At 32.5% G+C, this 24,678-nt stretch overlaps 1 protein-coding gene and 1 pseudogene across 18 annotated transcripts in view; one reads left to right on the top strand and one right to left on the bottom strand.

Moving 5' to 3' along the window:
* Positions 1 to 24,678, top strand: part of LOC106879147 (voltage-gated inwardly rectifying potassium channel KCNH7) — a 661,705-nt gene that overhangs the window by 551,028 nt on the left and 85,999 nt on the right. For 10 of the 18 annotated variants that reach the window (XR_016243164.1, XM_052970719.2, XM_052970716.2 and 7 more), the window contains one exon: positions 13,174 to 13,660. Coding sequence is in view for 17 of the 18 variants with exons in the window: in XM_052970719.2 (XP_052826679.1) it covers positions 13,174 to 13,660 (487 nt within the window). In the remaining variant the exon portion in view is untranslated. The remainder of the gene's footprint in view (positions 1 to 13,173; positions 13,661 to 24,678) is intronic. The other 8 variants (XM_052970723.2, XM_089357622.1, XM_089357621.1 and 5 more) reach the window with 1 other exon arrangement.
* LOC149134182 (U4 spliceosomal RNA) overlaps positions 24,676 to 24,678 on the bottom strand; it is a 157-nt pseudogene continuing 154 nt past the window's right edge.

The raw sequence follows: 24,678 nt of genomic DNA, 5'->3' as shown, positions 1-24,678 counted from the left end.
TATATATATATATGTATATATATATATATATATATATATATATATATATATATATATATATATATATATATATATATACAAATATTCTATAACTATAAACATAATTATAATTAGGGGTTAGCTAATTGCTTCACAACATACCGAATTTAGAAATAGGAGTTAAAAATTCCCTTTCTACTACTGTAAGAATCTCCACAACAGTAACACACTCTTTTATGTAGGCAAAGAGAAAAACATTGAATCAACACGACTCCGATTAGCCACATACGCGTTTCGAGATTAAAGTGTTTAATTACTTACTTCTCTCTTCAGTGTAGCATTTCCAATTATAAAATTTGAAAGTGCTAGGGTTAAGTATGCACACGATCGAGCGACATTGTGCAACAGATATCCAACCAACACTTCCAAAATTTACGCAGCCGAATGTGAATACACTATTCATCCCTTTTACCCACGTGTAGGTTACGAGCAGTACCGCAGAAAACTGCAGTAGTATATCATGGAGTAAATTATTATTTCAAATTAATAAATATATATAAGGCTATAAAATGCAGTTGATAATAGGCTAATAGTTACTAATTCTCATATTTGAGGTTTGGAAAGCAATAGGAAAAATGCGTAGGTATGTGTGTATTTGAAACGCAGGCTGAAGCCTATTTCTCAGTTACCTTGATATCAGTGTTAGGATATTTTGAATCCATTCACGAGAAACCTTATCACTACTAAAAGTTTGGCGCCTCAGTCATTCCGTACGAACAAGTTTCATGTGTAAAATTTATTCACAACGTTTTAGCACAATATAAGCATCATGAGTAAAATTTTCTTTAATTTTGGCAGATTGTTGGTTAAAATCTTTGTAATAAACTTTACACTTAGAGAGGCAGACACACAATTAGGAAGTTTCCGCTGTTCATATAACTGCTCAGCTGAGACAAATTGACGTCTATATAATTTTATCTTGGTATCTAATTGTTTATAAGTATTCCCCCGTCGACGTATCATCATTTAAATTATCTACAAGATCATACCTATATTGGTAGTACTAGAAGTGCTATCATGTGGATACGTTTGAAATATGAAGTGAAATGTATCTCGAAAGTATGATTTATGTATCTATTCTATTCTCTAGAAATTTGTTTCCTCTGCATTATGTATCTTTTTTTAATTTCAATTCCAAAATTTCTTCAGATCATTATAGAATACACACATTCACACACACACACACACACACACACACACACACACACACACACACACACACACACACACACACACACACACACACGCACGCACACACACACAAACACACACACACACTCACACACACACACACACATACACACACACACACATATATATATATATACAAATATTGTGTATATGTACATATGCATATAAATGTATGTAAAATTATTTAAGTGGGTTTGCTAGTGTAGAGCCCTTTTAGAACAAAATGAAGTGAAAATAGGAAAGCCATGCAGATGTGGCAATTCGCTGGCTCTGAGATTTCCAGGTACCAAGGGAAAGTACCCGGAGAGAGAGACAAAGGAGAAAAGTTGTGACAATGAGAGTAAGAGCATTTGCTAAGATGCAGTGGAGAGGGAGAGACAAAATATATAGTGGCAATGAGATAGTGGATAAAGCAAAAAACGAACAGTTGTAAAAAAAACAGAGCAAAGTTCAGCAGACAGGGAATAATAGAAAGAGAAAACTTACTGACGCAACACTTTACAAGTAGATGAATGATTGGTTAGAAACAGTAAATGGTAGTAAAGCAAAAGAACAGAAATCACTGGGCATGAAAACATACATACGTACAGTAGAGATATAAACTCACGTGAAAACACACGTATGTGTTCGTGGGATACCTCGTGACTTCGAACAATGATAGCTGTTTATCCGACTGGTGAGAAAACATTAGCAAGAATCGACAAATAAGGGAAGACAATAAATAAGGGCATGTAAAATGTGCAAATACAAAACAACACAACAAAATAGGAATAGTGGCGGATTTTAAGAGGAGGAGACTGAGAAGTCAAGAAGTTAATTTATGCACATATGAGAAATAGTTACGTGTGAGAATATAATGTATTGTTCATTGAGTTTCCAGGGATGTGAAGTCCGTTAATCGAAAGGCAGTTGTTGGAATGACCAGATGTGTCTGTTTCTCTCACCTTCTAACCTGCTAAATGATAATCTTTCCTTTATTAATAAATGTATGTAAATTGATTTTTTCCATGTTAAGTTTTATTAAGAAATTAATTGGAAATGTAACGATTTGGGTGTAATATAGTTGTATATACTTCTTTGATAGTTATAGGCATAGGCATGTTGTGAAGAAATTCGCTTCTCAGCTAAGTGATTTCAGAATCGATCTCACTCCGCAATATCTTCAGCAAGTATCTCAATAAGGAAAACAAAAGCCTTGAGAGTGGATTTGAGCAGATGGATCGTCATTCTTCTTCCGTGGTAACTATTTAATTCGTTACCTGGTTCAACGCTACATCCTGTTCTTCGAGTGCCTTTAACAGATTCACTCTGTTGTAATTGAACTATGTTTGTGATATGTAGGTTAATCTTTTCTCCCGTCAGTCTCGAAAGCCCTGGAAAGACGCAATGGATGTTTCTCACTCATATGGCTCTTCACATCGAAAATACTTTTCATTTTGTATTTAGTCAGTTCTAAAATTCTCTTAAGTTTGACTTAATCTTGTTTATAAATGCATTTAATTTTTGCTATGTAAATATTCTCCCCATTTTGATTTTCCCATTAACAAGATTTGCATAAAAGGGAATTTATTTCTTATTGATAATTCCTACGCCATGACTTGCGTCGCTATCACCGGTGTCGGAGAGATTGCGAAGACAATGTATACAAACCTTTACTCAAAACCAAACTAATATTAAAAGAATTAACAAATACTATTATGGAATACGCATGACAGGCGTTGTTAGGCAACATTTATCGAGGTCTTTAATAATTGACTAGCTCTGCGTGTTGTATGAATATTATATTTAGTTATGCTGGTAAACGTTCATTAAATTTCCATTTTGATCATTGAAAGATGAGACTTAACTTTAAAAAGAAAGAATTCTTAAACTATTATTGTAATATCAGTTTAAATCCTTCACTGAATATTGTAATTAAATACGCAACGTTACGAAAAGTTGTCTCCAATTCTGTTCAGGAGTTATCTTACGTACGCGCGTGTGTCTGGTGTGTATGTCTGAGTGTATATATATATATATATATATATATATATATATATATATATATATATATATATATATATATATATATATATATATATATATATATATATATATATATATATATATATATATATATATATATATATATATATATATATATATATATATATATATATATAAATGTTATTGGTGGTGGCCATGGTAGTGTAGTGGTAAGCTCTTGGCGACTCGATTTCCATTCCTACTTACAGTGCTTATGTCATTGGACTTGCGTTTTCCTTAAACACTCTCTAAAATCGAAGGACTCAGGAAATATATTACAAAATATTATATTATAGATATTAAATATATACCTGTCATAGCTTTTAAAGAAACATTAATATGGACGAATTGATACGGAAAGTTTTACTTAGTCATTCTATCTGCTACATTATTACCACTTCCCTACCGTCGGGGAATGGTAATAAAGAAACCGTGCAAGGTGTAATTCCAGATATACAAAAATATGAAAATTCGTTACGGTTGAAAGACTCTTTCTCATGACAGCAGCAGAATCAAAATTGAGCTGTTTCTAAAGAACAACAAAACAATGAATGGGGAAATGAATGGAAAAGAGAAATTTAAAGGAAAAGAATATAGATAGCGGAAGTCGTTAACATTGTTTATTACAATGACTACATTAGATAATGTATAATGAGAAACAAAAGTATATTTTGATTAAATAATCTAGAAATAATCAGAGGTAGTAATAAAGGAAGAGGAGAAAGACAGACACAGAGAGAGATCAGGGCGTTAATTGACTAACATAAGGTTTTAGTTCAGTTTCATAAACTAAACATCAAATAATTACGGCAGCTAAACTCCAACAAGTATAGCTCTTTTATTAAGAAACATTTTTTTTTTAAATAGGGATTTTCTTTTTGTTTTTGTCACGACAGTTTGAATACTGGGACATCGAAGGATGTTTCAAATGAATTGACGGATTAGATTAAAAGACAAACATTGATTGAATGCTCGATTGATCGATTTATCACTGAATGAATGTATGTTTAGAATGATAGATAATGTGATGTGATTATAATATCATCATACTTAAAGTTTTGTTTTTGCATTTTTCTTCTCAGTTTATCTACATGTAATAAATATTACATTGCATTTAAATATTCAATTAAGTTCGAAAACCTCTCTGGTTATCAAAAGGAACTGTACCTTGTTATTTATCATTAGAATGCTTTTAATAATGTAAAAATATTTTTGGTTCTTAATCAGAGTTTGTTCTAATACGAGTAGATATTCATTGTTTACATGCTTCTTCATAGCCATGAATGTTTTCTTTTCTTGTATGCATGTATACATATATATATATATATATATATATATATATATATATATATATATATATATATATATATATATATATATATATATATATATATATATATATATATTATATATATATATATATATATATTTATATATATATATATATATATATATATATTTATATATATATATATATATGTATATATATAAGTATATATATAAGTATATATGTATATATATATAAGTATATATGTATATATATGTATATGCATATATATGTATATATGCATATATATATATATATATATATATATATATATATATATATATATATATATTATATATATACATACATACAAACATATATATATATATATATGATTGGAATATTTTTAATCCAATACAATTGAAATGCATTTTTGTGTTAATGTGATGTGGAATGTTTTAAATGCAGTGAGTTTATGAAAAAGTTATTGTGATTATTATTATTATTATTATTATTATTATTATTATTATTGTTATACATGTTATTGGTGGTGGGCATGGTAGTGTTGTGGTAAGCTCTTGGCAACTCGATTTCCATTCCCACTTACTGTGCTTATGTCATTGGAACTGACATAAATAGCTTGCGTTGTCTTAAAACACTCTCTGAAATTGCTGGACTCAGAAAATATTTTACAAAATATTATATAGACCATATATATTTAAATATTAGACCATAGTTATAAAAAAGAGCTTAGAGAATATACATCAAATTTGCTGTGTATTCTACGTTATATTTAATTATATTTTATACCAATATTTAATATTTTATATTATATATTGATATATATACAGATTTTGCATTTTATTTCTAAAACTATAGTTAGCAGAATTGTCGTGCAGATACGTCCGGTCAAGAAACAGGCTTCATATATTCCTGAAATTTAACTTCTAGAGATCGCTGTTATGTTATCCACTGATAAATATACAAGTCAATGAATTATTTGGTTCAAGTGCTTTTAACTTATTTCTTTACGTAAAAGTGCCTCGTGTCTGGTCACTATAGATGAAGTATGCATAATATATATGCATGATAAAACAAAATATATCAAGTAAAAGAATAGCTTAACACCGACTGCAAAATTGGTCACATTATTGCAAATGTCACTGTTAGATAAAGATTTCGAAACTAAAGAAAAAAGACTTGACGAGACTGCGATTGGATGATAACATGTTACCCAATGAAACAGTCTGAAAACCTATCTATTGGCTGCTTAGTCAGAGCAATAATTATATATATATATATATATATATATATATATATATATATATATATATATATATAAGTAAATATTTATCTGATTTAAAACAAAACAAAAAGAATCTGAAAATACAGGAGTCTTTTAAAAGTATTTATTAACTTAACCGGTTTCACTTATTTAAAAAGATTTTCAAAAGTAAAATGTGAGGCTTTGTGTATCCTCTGTGGTGTCAAAAGTTAGCTGACATAAATGTATTCAAATCAAGTGATAAAAATTTGGACAATAAGGAAAAGTTTGAGGTTTTGTGTATCCTTTGTGATGAATCAAAAAATAGTTTCCATAAAAACATTCAGATCAGGTAATAAAATGTTTTACAATGATAAGAAGATGAAAATTAGTTTACATGAATATATCCAAATCAATTGATAAAGGTTTTGACAAGACGTGTGTGGTTTCTCAATCAGTGGGTGCTAAAGCTTTAATCTCACTGTGATCAAAAACCATAACTGTTTGCAGCATCTTAAATTGAAAAAAAAGGTGAGTAGAGAATTAACAGACCATTTATAGTTCTCGGATCTGGTTATAAGGTCTCATACATATATATACATATATATACACACACACACACATATATGTGTGTATGTATGTATGTATGTATGCATGTATGTATGTTTGTATGTATGTATATACATAGTGGATACCACTATTTGAAAATATTTAGCTGATTGAAAACAAAACAGAAAGTGCTGACAATATAGTATAAGCAAGCAATATAGATATATAGACTCGTTTCTTTCTCTCTCTCTCTCTCTCTCTCTCTTTCTCTCTCTCTCTCTCTCTCTTTCTCTCTCTCTCTCTTTCTACTTCTACTTCTCCCTCTCTCTCCCTCTCACTCCCTCTCTCTCTCTCTCTCTCTCTCTCTCTCTCTCTCTCTCTCTCTCTCTCTCTCTCTCTCTCTCTCTCTTTTTATCAATCTGTTTGAAAGTGATTACAATCTTGTACATGATGACCAGAAGCACCAACTATGCAGTAATAAAGCTTAAAATGATATTACCACAACAAAGATGTAATGGCTGGTACTAAGAGAGAAGTAATGGCGACTGACCAAACGAGATCTTCATGTTCTTCTGAAATAAAATAAGTAATGTAGATCACAGCACTGACATGCAACTACTGCCAGTAGAAATGGTTACTTGCTTGGTATAAATCGTTGGTTACATCAATGATACAACATTTCTGACAGCCATTATCAGAGAGAAAAAAGAACAAAGAAACATAAAGATTAAGAATGAAAACCAACTTACCATCAAAACTGAGGCGGCCACAGCCATGTCTCTAAGGGGTCGATTTCATTAAAGGAAGTGTATAAATATACGAACACGTAATACGAATATCGATCATCAATCATAGAGAAGCAATTTTAATTCCTCAGCGTTGAGAAACATAAATTTATCACCGTTAAACCATACAACTAGCATATGTATTAAAAGTACAGATAAAAATCTCTTGTATTTAACACAACGAATGCCTGGCGGACTGAGATATATATTTACAATTCTTAATCAACACACAAAGTAGTTTCTTTAAGCAGAAAAAAAATCGAATTATCACATAAAACTGTATACATTCCAAATGTTCGACACATATGATGGAGAGAAAATAACGAAGATTAAGAAACACATTTAGCGCATAAGTTTAAAAGTCATGCATATATATATATATATATATATATATATATATATATATATATATATATATATATATATATACACACATTAATGTCTGGCACAGGATTAGTATTATCGTGTTAGAAGCATAAAAATTTTAATAAAATCACAAGCAGTATATAGTTTCCGAACGAATCTCTATTTGTCTTAACACTTCACAGCGGCTGTCTTAAATCTCTTACCGGAATTTGACTTAATTCAAATAATAGTGAATTCGAAACAAGTAACTGCATCATGAATACTTCTTGCTGAATTATTTTAATTCTGTTTTGAACGCTTAAATTTCAAAAGTCCTCTTTGTAGAACCAGAATGACGAACTGAAGCCCTCTCTCCCAACTATTGACAAATTGTCTACACACAATCAAATAGTCACTCACATATCAATGTATGAGCAAACGAAAGGGTTGTTTCACGATCGTGAAATAGCAGTGAAATCACCCTCAGACCTTCCGTTTTTAAAAACAATACCAAGGGTAATATGATCTTTGATTTTCTGTCTGGAAAATAAATGGGATGGTCACGACTAGAATGCCTTTGATCACAGAGCAGCTAAATGAAGGCTGGCCCAGAGCTATAAAATGAATACAGCAACAAAAGTGATGTTAGACAATAATGAAACGTTGAATTACATCCTTGGTTCGTTTCTCCACTAACTATAGGCATATCAATAAAATTAATTCTGGAAGGCAACACTACGTACAAAAACTAATTGAATTAAGACAAGATTGAAGACAACATTTCAATGTTTATACATAAGAGAACTTAGGAAAAATAAGAGAACAATGTTTTAGATCTATCACAGACGAATACATCATGTAGAATTATAATGCAAATGATTAACATTAACTATTCAAAGACAGGCCATAGCACATCATATGCAGACATAGCAACATCAACTGGTTTAATAGTGTATCGATTAATATTCTAATCAAGCAATTCAATAAAATCAATCGTCACAAACTAAAGAAGCAATATCACAAACCACACTTAAAAACAGCCATTGGAAGCTACACAATATATTTACTCCATAAGTTGACATTATTACTTTCAATATATAGAATTAAGCAAATGAACTATGGAAACCAAACGAAAACTCGACATACCTACCAATTATCTTCCCCTGAAACCATAGAAATTTCTCTAAAAAAACACATTTGCTGCTCCGTTTCCAACACCAACAACGAATTGTATTCCGTCTATTCAGCCATTGATCATTCTTAACGAATATCGAATGCATTCAAAAGACGAAATGACCGTTTCCCACTATTTCTACACCAAACCACATCAATAAAGTTTTCATCAATATTACTAGCTACATACTCATAAGGCTTATATTCCCTCATTTCTAGCAAAAACCACAAATCGATGACTGATCGATGAACTCCAAGTACTCCAGTCCTACATATTCATTCGAAATAATGCTTCCTAAACCCATGGAGGACAGGCCAATCACAATCAAGCAATATTCAATGTGCATACACAAAAATGTTTTAGGCATCGCATTAACCCTTTTGTTGTCATATTTCTGTCGAAATACACAATTTCAGTAATAAAGAATTCAGTAAAAATAACGTTGTTATTACTAAGGTGGAATTAACAGATGAATTAACATGAAATTTTGATTAAGGTTTTTTAATTTGAATCACTTTAAAACATGACGTTTATAACATAGAACAAGGAGCGTTGATTTCAAAAGGGTTGAAGCATGTTTTGCATCTCAAAAATAAGTTTCTCAACAGCAAGATATATCTCAAAGAGAATCACTAAATCCCCTGACGAAAGACACATATTGCAACTCAATGTGTCTTTGTGTCTTTTATCTGAAGCCACTAGACTTAATCACTTCAGGTTTGGTATATAACTGTGATAGTATTATCAAAACTATCATGTTTGTCCAACTAGACCAGTCCTAAAAAAAGAAAGAAAGCTAGCACTAGTTTATTAAGATTTCAACACAGCCAAGGCGGTGAGCTGGCAGAATCATTTGCGCTCTGAACAAAATGCTTAGAGGCATTTCGTCCATCTTTAGGTTATGAGTTCAAATTCCGCCGAGCTCGACTTTGCTTTCATCCTTTCGGACTCAATAAAATAAGTAACATTTGAACACTGTATTCGATATAATCGACATATCCGCTTCCTCGAACATGTTGGTCTTGAGCCAAATTTTGAAAGCTATATTTCAGTACAGCCATTTTACAAATTGTGATGCATATAAATTATCTGCCTAATTGGCATAACAGTGCAAATATCTATGCGAATTAGGTAGACTAATTTAATTCTGTGCGAATTTATATATACTATACATAGTTTTAAACTAAAATTCTCCTTGTGAAGTCAACAGATCTCTGATGGAATGTTCATAAGAGCCAAAACTATTCAGATTGTTATTGTTTATCTGAACTCAGAACATTTTTGTTTACTTTTTACACCCAAGTTAAATTGTGTATTTATAAAGACAATACTAGTTCGTAAGGATTTTCTGGCAGCTTGCTCTCTCTCTCTCTCTCTCTCCCTCTCTCTCTCCCTCTCTCTCTCTCTCTCTCTCTCTCTCTCTCTCTATCTATCTATCTATCTATCTATCTATCCCTATCTATTTCTTACTCTCTCTCTCTCTCTCTCTCTCTCTCTCTCTCTCTCTTAGACACAGACTCACACAAGCGCACATTCAATAGATACATACATATGTGTACATACATACATGTATACATATATACATATATATGTGTGTGTGTCTTTGTGTGTGTGTGTGTGTATATATATTCACTAATGTACACAATATATAGTTATGAGCTACTACTAGTTGGAGATGTTGTCTCTTGGCAGATTTTAATAAGGCACCTGATGTCTGTGAGCAATCTCGGGCTCTGAGCACATGACCTGTACAAGTTATAAACCATGACATTAGAACAAGTGAAATCACACGAGTAAAAAAACACACAGGGGAAGGTGAATGCAACAAGTGGAAGGGGGGAAATGGAAAAAGAAAGGAAAAAAGGAGTTAATTTGACCGTAAATCCATAAAATTAGTTGGTGTAGAACTAATTGATTCTACACCAGCTAGCTTTATGGCTTTATGAACAATTTATACAACTTTATTAATCGTATTTTGTAGGTGTCGTTATGTTTTACCTTGAAGTCTTTCATTTAACTTACAAATAAACTCAGTGTTTATTCACAGAAATGGTGTATTCCTTGTCATCTAAGTTCTGCAGTAACTGTCAGAATTGGTTTTATTGATGAGTCTAAAAACATAACATTCCGAAGTTATCAACGTGCTGCCAGAAATCCCTACTATAACCTGATTTTAATCAATTATAACTTATTTCACGTTTGTGACAAAAATTTTCGTCGCTCGAAACTGCGACCTTGTCACTAACAACTTTACACTGCGTGAGATGAAGTGCAACGTGTCAGTGACAAGGTCACAATTTTGAGCGACGAAGGATTTCACACTTTATCACAAACAAAAAATGTTTCATTGAAGTTAACAGTCGTTGTGTGTTTCTGAATGGTTAACATGTATCTACCACGTTGCAGTCGTTTTAGTTTCAACACACCGTCTCTGATCAAATCATTTGCTTGGCAAGTACACCTCAGTAACTTAATTGAATTTCAGTGTTTATCTCCCCTGTTTTTCTTGACCAGAGTTAAATATTCAAATAATTGTCTTTTCTTATTTGGGGTATAATCCTGATTTTAATTCATTATAATTACTCGGTAGATTCAGTTAAATTAGCATCACATTCAGAAATTTATTTCAATCAGTTGAATTAGTTTTTATGTTATTTTTTCATGATAGCACTGTTTCTTGACATATATTTCAGCTATTGCTTAGTTAGAATTAATCGTTATAGTTATCGACAAATCAAAGAAAGATAGACGAAGGATCAGAGGGTTGAAACTACGTGTGTAAAATGAATGATATTGTCCAGCAGTTCAATGAAACAAGCCAATACATGTGTTACTCTGTGTGTTTGTGCATGTGCGTATTGATAGGTATATATATATATATATATATATATATATATATATATATATATATATATATACATGCATAATGTACATAATGTATCTCTGCTGACAGTCTAAGAGTAACATTAAAGTGGTCGTATATTTTCAAATAGAATTATAGAATTATATACACTCACCATTATATATAATTTACTATACATTCATCTTCCAGGTTAGTTATATCACTAGAATCATGAAAAACTCCTAGTTGTATAAATAAGACCACTATTCAACGAATACATACATACTTGCATACATACATACATATATATATATATATGCATCATGATGGACATAATAGCTAAGATTGCAGTGATAAATACTATTAATCGGTATTGATTTGCATATAATACCTCGTGTATTCTTCATTGTTTTCACTTTCGAAGTATTATTCTGATATGATAAACATGTGAGAAACGGTTTAAATTCGCGAGTAGAGCTTCTATTAACCTGTTTAATAATGAGCCGATCACAACTTCTAATGGTTCTGCAAACGTCTGGTGAGAGAGACAGTATATTGATTTTAAAATAAGTAGTGATGAACATATAGTAGAGTTTTCAGCTTCCATAGTTTGATAATGTACGACCTGACTAGAGGTTGTTTTAATATGTTATAGTATTTCATCGATTTCATTTTGGTTTGTGCTTCAAGAATTTAATGCGTTGATTATACGTTGGAACAAAGGTACAAAGTATAAATGGTGTTAGTTTCGTAGTTTACGTTAACGGTTAGACATTATTTGTTAGAATACTAATTCATCTGAAACTAACACTTTAATATAATTAATAATTCTCTCATCACTGTGATGTTGTTTCCTGAAGAAGCTGAAAGCTCGACCAATAACTTAGACATCGCTACTCACTAAACTGATATGCCGGAAGAAAATATTAACGATTCAACATGAAGGTGTTTCATAAACATTTTTCTGTCGAGTAAGTTAATTAAACATGGTTAAATAAAGAGCTGTATCCCAAATATACATGTGTAGTTCTTACGAGTGTGTATGTGTTTATATGTAACTGGGCGTCGGCACCTCTGTAGGTTTGTATTAGAATGAGGTATGTAAATATTATTTATGAAGTGTACAATCGAGAGGCCTATGTACGTGTGACAGTGTGCGTTTAGCACTTAACTTCTCTCTATGTCTTTCATTAATAAATCTTAGAATATGCACGTTTGCGAAAAAATTGTGTATATAAATTACTTATTGAAAAGAAATGCGTATATATATATATATATATATATATATATATATATATATTTACATATATGCATTTACAAACATATTATATATGTATATGTATGTATGTATATATATATATATATATATATATATATATATATATATATATATATATGCATACAAAATATATATATGTAAGGACATATATATATATATATATATATATATATATATATATATATATATATATATATATATATGTGTGTGTATGCATATATTTGTTGTTAGGTTGAACGTTAGATCTAGGTCGTGCGCGTGATTCGGGGAGAATAAATTTGCGAATGTTAGTAACTTTGTGGATATTGCGATGACGTTAGTAGCCACGCCGACATACAGTCACGTTAGATAGTGTTACTTATACCTGCAGAGTTTTACCAAAACTCTTAAGCATGCTCCACAACTTTTTGTAGGCGCAGTGGCAGGCATTGTATCGTCCGTAAAAGGACGAGACCACAAAGCACAACCTATAAAACAACAAGCAAAACCACACCATCACCAACAACTACCATATCACCATCACCATCAACAACTTCTACAACAAGTACATCAACAGCAGACTCCCTCCAGTAGCAGTCACGAACAGGTGTGTTCTGGGAGTGGAGGTCAGCAGTCTGTTGACAAGACGTCCAAAACGATGGACACCAGCAGAATGTCCCAGTTGGGACAGGGCCGCCAGCCTGTAAAGTCTGAACATTTATTGGATTCTCCACATGTCCCTCACCCTCCAGGTCCATCCCCTCTGGATTCCAGCGGAACCTCCTACACACCCAAGTCATCGTCAAGTGCCGGGCCAATGAACAAGTTTGTCGGCTTAGACTTCGAGATCCATCATTATCCAGAAAAAGGCAACATTCAATCTCTAAACGATATCGATGTACGACTTGAAAACATAAATCAGTAAGTATAGATTATTATTATTATTATTATTTTTATTATTAGTATTATTATTATTACTATTATTATTGTCATCATCATCATCATCATTATTATTATTATTATTAATGTTATCATCATCATCATCATTGTTATTATTTATTTGTAAACCTATGAATGTATCTGTATGTAACTCTGTCTTAGATATTTTGTAAGCATGCTTTGTAGTTTCAAAGGTATCTGTATATACATACATATATATACACAGAGTGCGGTGAGTAAAGTGTCGTCTAAATTACATAAAAATGAAAATTACACTGACATTTTATTTTAACACATATTTACCAAAATTATCTTGAAATACTAAAGAGTAAATTTATTGAATAAAATCGCCATTGTCTTCATCCACGGCCTCCAGATAACTTCGGAATCTCCTTCAACTCTTCTGGGCGCTCTCTTTGTTTAAGTTGGTGAATGCTGCCATAATCCTTGCCTTCATTTTGTCTTTGGTTTTACAAGGAGTTTTGTTGGTTTCCTGTTCAACTGTGCCCCACACACAATAATCAAGGGGGCTGCAGTCTGGGGAGTTAGGTAGCCAGATGTTAGGGATGATAGGGTCACAGAAATTGTCTGACAACCATGACTGGATTCTCGTGCTTGTGCGGCATGGTGCAGAGCCCTGTCGCCAGATATAGGGCCTTCCAGCAGCCACTCTCTTGACCCAAGGCAGCACTACCTCCTCCAGGTACTTGATGTAGGCCTCCGTGTTGTGTCTAAGGCCGTGTGGGAAGACGAATGGGGGAATTACATCGCCAATACTAGTGACCACTTCTAACACCATGATGTTGACTGGATATTTGATTTTTATCACTCTTGGTATATGTTTTGGGACACGGCAAACACTCAGATTGACACCCAAACACTCTGAAATGTTCGTATTGGAGCTTCCGGCGCGAATGCCAAGCAGTATAGCATGTCGTTTCCAAAGTTTTGCGTCATGATGCTGTTTTATCTCACAGACGGTGCCCAATTGACCTACTATACTGTGTAGTTGACAAAATCAAAAACAAACAATGCACATGCACGAAATTAAAAGTATTAAATGGTGACCCTGTATGCATGTATGCGTATATATATATATATATATATATATATATATATATATATATAGTGTTTGTGTCTTAATGTATGCGTTTAATGGCTGTATATATATATCATCGGCATGAAATCATTGTTATACGTGAACTAATGGTTTGCTTACATAAAATTGCACTTATCAACTTTATTGCACTTGAACATAATATCTCTGTAAGAATTGGCAGTGTCGTTAGGGCGCAAGTTAAAATCAATTACGGTATTAGTTCCAGTTAAGTTCAAAGCTCAAATCACTCTTGGATTAACTTTACCTTCCATCCATCCGATGTCGATAAAGTAATTCATCGGTTAAGCTTTGGGGTAGATATAATCGACTAACTCCTCCTGGCAAAATATGTAGCCTTTTGTATACATTGAAAATTTTTATAGGACGATGGGTTGGCAGACTTGATAAAATGTCAGAGAAAATATCTTACTGTATTTTTTTCTGGCTCTTTATGTACTGAATTTAAAACCAGCAGTGATCTGTTTTACTTTTCATCCCTCCTGGATCGATAAAATAAAGTACCAGTCACATGCTGGGCTCGTTATAAACGACTACCTATGTGTCATCATACGTTATGTTAGTATGATACCCGAATACCATATTGAGATGCGATTATTGATGTGTAACAGCCTGTATCATCACCAACACACACATGCACACACCAAAACATTATCTCATTCACATATAAGCAGACCATATTAAAATGTATTAATTCAGAGGGGCAAGAAGCCGGGACAATGATTTCTGATTTAGGCAGTAGGAAGACAGATTCGAAGGAATAGTATAAGTCGCAGCACCACTGACCCTAGCATTTAACTGGTTCTTTATTTTATTAACCTCGAAAAGATATAAACCAAAGTTGACCTTGGCTAGATTTGAACACAGAATGTAAAGAAGCGAAACAATAACAAATTAGTTGCCTAACGTTCTAGCAGTTAGCAGTTGTGTTCATAGACTACCTTTCGTGTTAGCTGTGCGAGAAATATGACCTAAATAATTTTACTCATGTGTATATATATATATATATTTCTTTTATTTCTTTTACTTGTTTCAGTCATTTGAATGTGGCCATGCTGGAGCACCGCCTTTTAGTCGAGCAAATCGACCCCAGGTCTTATTCTTTGTAAGCCTAGTACTTATTCTATCGGTCTCTTTTGCCGAACCGCTACGTTACGGGGACGTAAACACACCAGCATCGGTTGTCAAGCGATGTTGGGGGGACAAACACAGACACACAAACACACACACACACACACAATATAAATATATATATATATACGACGGGCTTCTTTCAGTTTCCGTCTACCAAATCCACTCACAAGGCTTTGGTCGGCCCGAGACTATAGTAGAAGATACTTGCACAAGGTGCCACGCAGTGGGACTGAACCCGGAACCATGTGGTTGGTAAGAAAGCTACTTACCACACAGCCACTCCTGCGTCTATATATATATCAAGAAATTATTGGCTTCAAATTTTGGCAAAAAGTCAGCAATTTCGATCAGATCGCAACCAGTGCTCAACCGGTACTTATTTTATCGACCCTGAAAGAAAGAAAGAAAGAAAGGCAAAGTCGACCTTGCTGGAATTTGAACTCAGAACGTAAAGAAAGACGAAATGCCGTAAAACTTTTAGCCCGGCGTGCTAACGATTCTGCCAGCTCACCGCTTTATTTAATACATTTGTATTGATTTCAAATTTTCGGCACAAGACCAGTGATTTCGAGAGAGGGGAGGTTAATTCGATCATATCGACCCCAGTGCTCAACTGATACTTGTTTTATCGACCCCAAAAAGAATGAAAGGCAAAGTCGACCTCAGCGGAATCTGAACTCAGAACGTAAAGATGGACGAAATGCCACTAAGTATTTTGTCTGGAGTGTTGTCGGTTCTGCCAGCTCGCAGCCTTCGTTCATATATTCATATTAAGATGTTAAAAACTATGAAATGTAAATGTTGATGCATACAACTTGAACTCTTTTTTGTTGTCATTCTGCTAATATTTGTTATGTGCGTTTTCTTCTTGATGTCTCTACATTTTATTTAATACCATTATGCATGTATTCAAACTCAGAACGCCAAAACAGTAATATCAATGTATTTTCATGTAAATAACTCGGTAATATGTTACAAAATTCAGATGGGATTTATTTCAAGTGTGTATCTTTAATAACTCGTTTGATATGAACCCACCTGAGACCGCCTCTGCTTCTATTATATTAAAACTGTCTGTTTTAAACTGTTGATATTTAAATTAAATTTTTCTCTCGTAATTTTATGTAAGAAAGAACATTTTGTTAAATTATGATTAATAATGAGAAACATTAATTATTTTTTTCTTAAATCCCTCCCATCTTCTTTATCACTTTTAAAATTAATTAAAACACAAACAGTGTGTTTCATTAGAAATAAAGTTATAAAAGATTAATATTTAACTTAATTTTTATCGCGATATTCTTAAACTATTTTGTTTTGTTTTTGCTTTCATTTTTAACCAATGTTTCCTTTGATAATACATTTCTGTATAATTATTACCACAATGACTATTTTGATTTTAATCAGAAATTTGAATAATTTATATCACATTTTGTTACTTTGAAATCACATGATTATTTTTGTAATAATTTACATGGGTATCAACTATAGTGTCTGTAATATATCTTAACCCTTTTCTCTAAAAGGAGAGTCCCTACTTATCAATTTAACAACTAGGTATTAGTCCTAATAAAGTCATCGTAATACCTTTTTGCATTCGATACGTTTAGATGTGCTCTCTCCTTGGTAGGCATCTGGAGAGAACACGATATAGCGAGGGATCCTGAGGTAAACACTCGAAGTACAATAAATAGCAGCCAAATCTCCCTCAAATCACACTTTGCCATTAAAAAGAAAAAGGTGGGTATACATTGAACATTGAAGTCCCAGATATTAAAAATATAAGGTGGAGTAACCAGGAGTAGAAGGCTTTTGATCATAAATCTCACAGATAAGACCTGAACCGGAGCTAAACAACAAAAATAACAATACTTGTTTAGTTTTTTTACTGCAAAGATGTTTTCCGCGAGATATTACAATTCAGCAAGTCAGTAGATTTGTAAATATAAACTGTTTTATCTCCCTTGTTCTTCATACAATTTGATGGTATGATAATATCATTTCGAACGATTTTAAAAATTTTTGTCATGTTTTGAAACCGTTTCAACACTGATAAGAAGAAAGAAACATATTGGAAAATCGATTTTCGATGTTTCGATACAAGCATCAAAACTGGTTTATCACGGTCTTCTTTTTGTTTAATTATGAAGCGATCTCTTCAATTGAAATTTAAAATTACCAAGTTAAAGATTGCAAGGTTCATTCCTTTAATTTAACAGATTGGAATTAAAGTCATGTACTGGAATTGATTAACGATACTTCCTAATTCCCTCTACTATTGATTGTGTGTGTGTGTTTCGGTTTTGATATATTAATGGCACATGTTATAAAGTAAGTGGTCTTCAGCTGAAGTAGCTCAACTTTATTGTCTTGTCTTTAATCTTTATTCATTGTATTACTTAGCCTTCATTCAAACAAACGTTGTTAGTGAAAACGTCCGTTTACATTTTAACTAAAAGTAACAATACATTAGCTGTCAGAAAATGAAAAAGTACCAGTAATCTGTAAAGAAAACATCCGATTGAGTACTCAAGGTTAGTTTCTGGCGATAATTTCCAGATTTCTCAATCAGGCACTCAATTTGTTCAAATACTGTGACATGAAATAAATTTGTCTCAGTTTGTCAGGAATATATTAGAGAAAATAGAAAAGTAAAAATAGTTTGAAAAGAACAATTAATAGGGAAACTACTTGTAACAACTATAGATATGTAGTAAATATATTCGGATGAAAAGCTTAAATCTTAAGGGTATTTTTATGATATAATTCTGAATGCTACCACATAGAAAACACATATTAGATAGTTAAAAAACATATTTCCTGCAGTAACTGTGGCCTCGTCTCTAGAACTGTTGCAGTTAGCGCAACGAAAATTTTGATACGAAACGACTCATGATTAAGTGAAGTTAACAGTTTTTGTGTTTTTGAATGGCTGATGTGTGACTTCCACGTTGAATTGGTTTAGTTTCAAGACACGCTGTCAGATCAAAACCCTTCCCAGACAAATGCAACTCCGAAACTTGAAATGTGAACTTTTACAATATATTATGGTCAAATAATTCTGCAGAAATAGTGGTTTCAAATTTTGGCTCAAGGCCAGCAATTTTGGCGGTGGTGTATGAAAACAAAGTCAACCTTGGGGAAATTTGAACTCGGAACATAAAGACCGCAAAGCATTTTGCCTGGCGTGCTAACGATTCTGCTAACTCGCCACCCTCTGTTACAGCAGAAATATTGGCAGCTTATTTTTCATTTGGAAGGGTCATACTAGCGATAAACACATATGCACTGGTTATGTTTCACTTTAGTTTCATTATCAATCAGTTAGATAATCTATAGATGAAAAAGAAAAATTACAAAAACTCGCGTGAGATGAACAGTAAACAGGCATTGAGTATTTAAGAGACACAAAGTCATTGATAAGGGTACAAGCTATGACGAAAGAACGCTGAAGATTAACTATCTCACTGGCTGATAATAAAGAAACTGAAGTGAAAAAATCTCCAATGCATGTTTTTTTATTGGCAGTATGATTCTACCAAAATATAATAATATCATTTGTAAATAAGAACAATTCGGATAGAGTATTTTCTTTACTCTCTAATACTATCCGAAATTCACTAAAAAGAACGGATTTGGAAACTACTTGTTGTGTCGGTGTACATTTTTAATGGATTTTCCCTCCATATTGGAGAATCTAAGAGATATTTATCACCAGCTGCACATGATATTGTGATATCCTTAAATTTTACATAATTTCCAAACAGAGCCGGTAAACATCATTTTTTTTTCTTAATCTTTTATCTACAAGACATTAAAGCTGTGTAATATATGTTCATTTCTCTAATAATTTTTGAAACATTGCATTATCTTATTGAAGTCATTATCTCAATAGATATCTATCAGAATTAATGGCGGCTCGGGTCATTTACATATGATCTAAAGTCCATTACTTATTAAATGTCTACTAAAATGAGGAATGCAATAAACTTAATCATTTTTAAGTGACAACCACAAATCAATTTCATATCAGGATTATGTGGGCAGATCGAAGTTTTTTCTTTGTTCATTTTTGTGTTGTTCTTTCATTTCATGTTTCTTGAAAACACTTGCTCTAAATGTCGTCAGAACGGGAAAAATAATGGTGTATGTACTCATCATAATAGGGAAGAATACATTTTAGGAAACCCATATTGTTAAGTATAAGAAATTAAAAATAATCGAGTTTATGTCACCTCGTGTAATAACACGTCATAATTATTTTTGTCTTTTCCTACTTTCCACAAAAGATTTTTCAGATTATGCAAAAGATAAGGATCTTATCATAGATCTAGATAGCTAAATTCAGACGTATTAAAGCATTGTCTATTCTTAATTCCGTTTAATTCTAGTGTTCTCTGTGTTACTATGCCACTGTGGAAATAATTGTCTATTTTTGTATAACCTCTGCTGTGAATACAACGGTTTTTAGATCGGTTAAAGAACATGGTGGGATTATTGTCATTAGGGAAAATACAATGGTGCTTTCTTTTCGTCATTTGTTTTGTTTTTGTTTTGGGGGATTTTTTGCTGTTGTTCTCGGTGATAATGGTTTGTTGTTTGAACTGAGATCATCATAGATATTCCAGCCTTGATCATCACGTCCTTCCAGGAATACCTCATCCGATATTTCCTTTTAACGATCTGTTAAAGAGCATACCGTAGTAGGCATTACTATTCAGAGCTACACATTTCTAAACTGATCTTAGACAAAATATTTATTTCCTACTTCAAAACTAATACACATAATTTGCATTACTGACAAACAAAGCAGCCATACTAACCAAGTGTATAAAACATCTCTATTATCAAATGATGGAGTTAAACTGGATGGTGATGGTCATTAACAAATCTTAACTCTCCTCTTTTCAGCTTAAATCTATTTATTTCGAAAGTCACTTAAACTATTTGACTGTTACTTTCTTACTCAGACTAAATGAAATATTTCAATAAATTGAGAATGTTTTCTGTAAGACATTGAATGAATCAAATTTAAAATTATAAATCTAAACTCATGCCAGTGACTCACTTGAGTTATTTCCCTTGGACATAGTATATTTTAATTATAGAAATTACTGTTAGCCAATGTTTGTAATACAATGTTTGTAATAATACGCATCTTATAAGTAAAAAAAAATCAAACATTTATCGACTAATCAAGTTGGTTGCAGTCTTACAATGCATCGCAAAATCAGTTCAACAAGACTGAAATATGTTCGTAGCTTTATTTCTGACAAATACCAAAGCCGGTAAATTCCTTTTGAGAAACTAACAATTAATTTTTTTCTTCCTTTTTAGAGAGATAGAGGGAGAGTCTCTAAAAATTAACTACGTTTTCGCTTTCTTTCTCCAACACAAAGAAAAATTCCAGTTAATTGAGAATGTTTCTTGTACTACAGTAATCCTTCGCCATATCGCGGTTCACCTATCGCGGCTTATTATTTAAACTTACGTCGATTCCTCTGTGGTGTTGTTTTGTATTTATAATAAAATAAATATATACAAATTATAAAAATAATTTTAAAAATATACAGTACAGTATATGCTGTAGAGGTTAAGAATGCGGTCTACTAACCGCAAGATACCGAGTTTGATTCGAAGCAGTGACCTGAATAATAGTAATAATAACATGGAAATATAGCTTAGGAATGAGAACCCAGGTTCGATATTTCCCCAAGACACCTGATGAAGGCTGGAGGGTATATCAGCCGAAAAGTTGTGTTAACAACAAACAAGATGAGGACAAATATCCGTCAAATGTAAATAATGTGCATAATTCCTCATCTCTTAAATATAGAACTGTTTTATTCTAATCTTAGTAATAATGTTTACAGCGAGTTACTCTGATATGAATTTCGAACTTCAAGTAGCCGTTTTCAAACTGAAAAAATGTATGTTTTACTGGTTATTTAAATAGCAAAAAGATTTTTTTGTACAAGTATACATACAAAAAATGTATGTATATTTTTTGTATATTTTATTTTTGTATGTATACTTGTTAGAAAAAATCCTTTGCTATTTAAGCAACCAGTAAAACATACATTTTTCAGTTTGAAAATGGCTACTTGAAGCTTGAATCTCATATCAGAGTAACTCACTGTAAACATTATTATCAAAATTAAAATAAAAACTATCCCCACAAAAAAGCCATCTCTACTCATTCTTTCAAATATATATAACACTGTACCAAGAAGTTTCTCTCTATTATTCTACTATATATGTACATACATAGGCGTTCAGGAGAGTATACTGGCATTGATTTAGCAACATTTGAAATATTGTCCAGGTAAATCTAGCTGAAGAAGACTAATCAAATTTACGATAACAAACGTATTTGAAGAGTCCGAAACCTAGGTATTAGATTATACGATTCTGGATTGAACATTGATCTAATGTTCTTCCTAGAGCTAAGACGAAATTTTTCATGTTCGCTACCCTCACAAGTCTTTGCCAGTATGTACACAGTGAAGATTTACTATAGCTTCACAAATTTATCGACTGCTATTTCCAGTAAACATTGGGGCCTTGTTGTACCACGACTTAAAATATACGTTTATGAATTTATGCTTGCAAGATTCCTGATGTGAAATCGTATGTTGAAACAGATATTGTTGTATTTCGGTTTGGTCATTTTTCCTTTCCTAAATAAGCACAGTCACTCTATATTCGTTCTTCACTCGTTTATTACTGTTATTACTGTCCGGCAAAAAAATGACCGTCCCGAAATACAACAATATATGTGTGTGGGGGTGTTTATGCATGCGCTCTGTTAAAACGAAAATGCAGCAAGTGCGCAATACACATCTGTATGCTAGGCGCAACACCAGGGTACTAACTCAGCCTAGCAGCGCAAAAGTTTTCGTGCATACACAGCACCCCCAACCCAAAGGATTTTGTCCACGCGGCATTATTTTGGGCGGGAAAAAATGAGATCCAATACTTTTTGAACGCACCTCATATAGCTTTCGGAGATGCTTATACATACATATATAGACATACATACATGTACATAAAGATACATACACACACACACACACACACACACACACACACACACACACACACACACACACACACACACACACACATACACATATATATATAGGGGAGAATTCACAAAACAAAAACAAAAGACGAAGACAGGTGGTGTAGAAAACAAACATATGTATTAGTAAAACGCTCGGGAAGTGAAAAATTCTTTAACGTTTCGAGTCTACGCTCTTCCACAGAAAGGAACTCGGAAAGAAACAAGGAGAGAAACAAGGAGAGAAAAAAAGAATATGTTGTGGTTAGTGATAAGAAGGTTTGAAAATGCAATTTTAAAGATGTTTATTCACTAAAATTGCATTTTGAAACCTTCTTTCATATATATCTCCGCTCGTGCGGTATCTTACAACTTTACTTTGTTTTATATATATATATATATATATATATATATATAATACATATATATATGATACATATATATAATACATACATATATATATAATACACACACACACGTACACAGACACACATGGATTTCAGCTAGCAATAAGCACCCCTCCGATTACCCCCACTGGCTATGGTGCTACCTATTCGTATGTATGTATATATATATATATATATATATATATATATATATATAAAAACAATATATGAGTATATGCATATATATGTACATGTATGTATATACGTTCATCCACATGTACATATAGATACATAACTGGGTACATGACGTGGCAAAAGAACAAGGATAAAAATGGTAAACAAGGTGCAACAAACAAGCAGGCCACATAGAAACATCCCCTTCATCAGCTGCCACCATTAAAACTCCGGCGTTTCGAAGAATTAAGGCAGTACGCATCGTTAAAATGTTTCTTCCCACGAACACAAATTAAATTGTTTTCGTGGAGGGTAGTGGCGGACGGAAAACAAGACAGGAAAACGAAACGGTGAAATAAACAAACAAAAAGGCTGTACAGCCAGACGTGAAGTGTGTATGTCTCGAACGCTGTGAAGCACGTACAGGAGGGGCAAAGAAGTACGTGCGAGCTTGGTGATGCCGCCTATATATATATATATATATATATATATATATATATATATATATATATATATATTACATATATATATATATATATATATATATATATATATATATATATATATATATATATATATATATATATATACATATATGTATAAAACATACGTATATATATATATATATATATATATATATATATATATATATATAGAACTTAGATAAGACTTAGATATGTTTAGACCAAAGATTGGTCCAGGCCATGTCTAACTTAATAGCACCACCTGATAGGATTATCTAAATCCTTTTTCCAGTCAAGTTTTTTCTATGGTCCATTCAAGTACTGAGTTCTATTGATGACAGACTCTCCCGTGGAAGACGACGTATGAGCGTTCAACTTTTGCCGAACGACCTGCAAAAATGATTCGTTTATAGTGATCAAATGTTCGTGCCGCACATTAGCTCACTCTCTCCATCAAATTGATGTTGTTTGAAGAGATGCACAGTGTATCATGCATCAAGTGTCGAAGTGGTCGCAGAGTAGCGTGAGATGAAGCATTTTACTCAAGAACACAATACGCTACTCGGTCTAGGAATTGAAATCACGATCGCTAGACCGCGAATGCAACATCCTAACCACTAAGCCATGCATATATATAGACATACATATATATACATATACAT

The sequence above is a fragment of the Octopus bimaculoides genome, chromosome 9 (assembly GCF_046866305.1).
Source record: "Octopus bimaculoides isolate indiv1 chromosome 9, ASM4686630v1, whole genome shotgun sequence".
NCBI classification, from domain to species: domain Eukaryota; kingdom Metazoa; phylum Mollusca; class Cephalopoda; order Octopoda; family Octopodidae; genus Octopus; species Octopus bimaculoides.
This window is presented reverse-complemented; position numbering and strand designations above follow the sequence as displayed.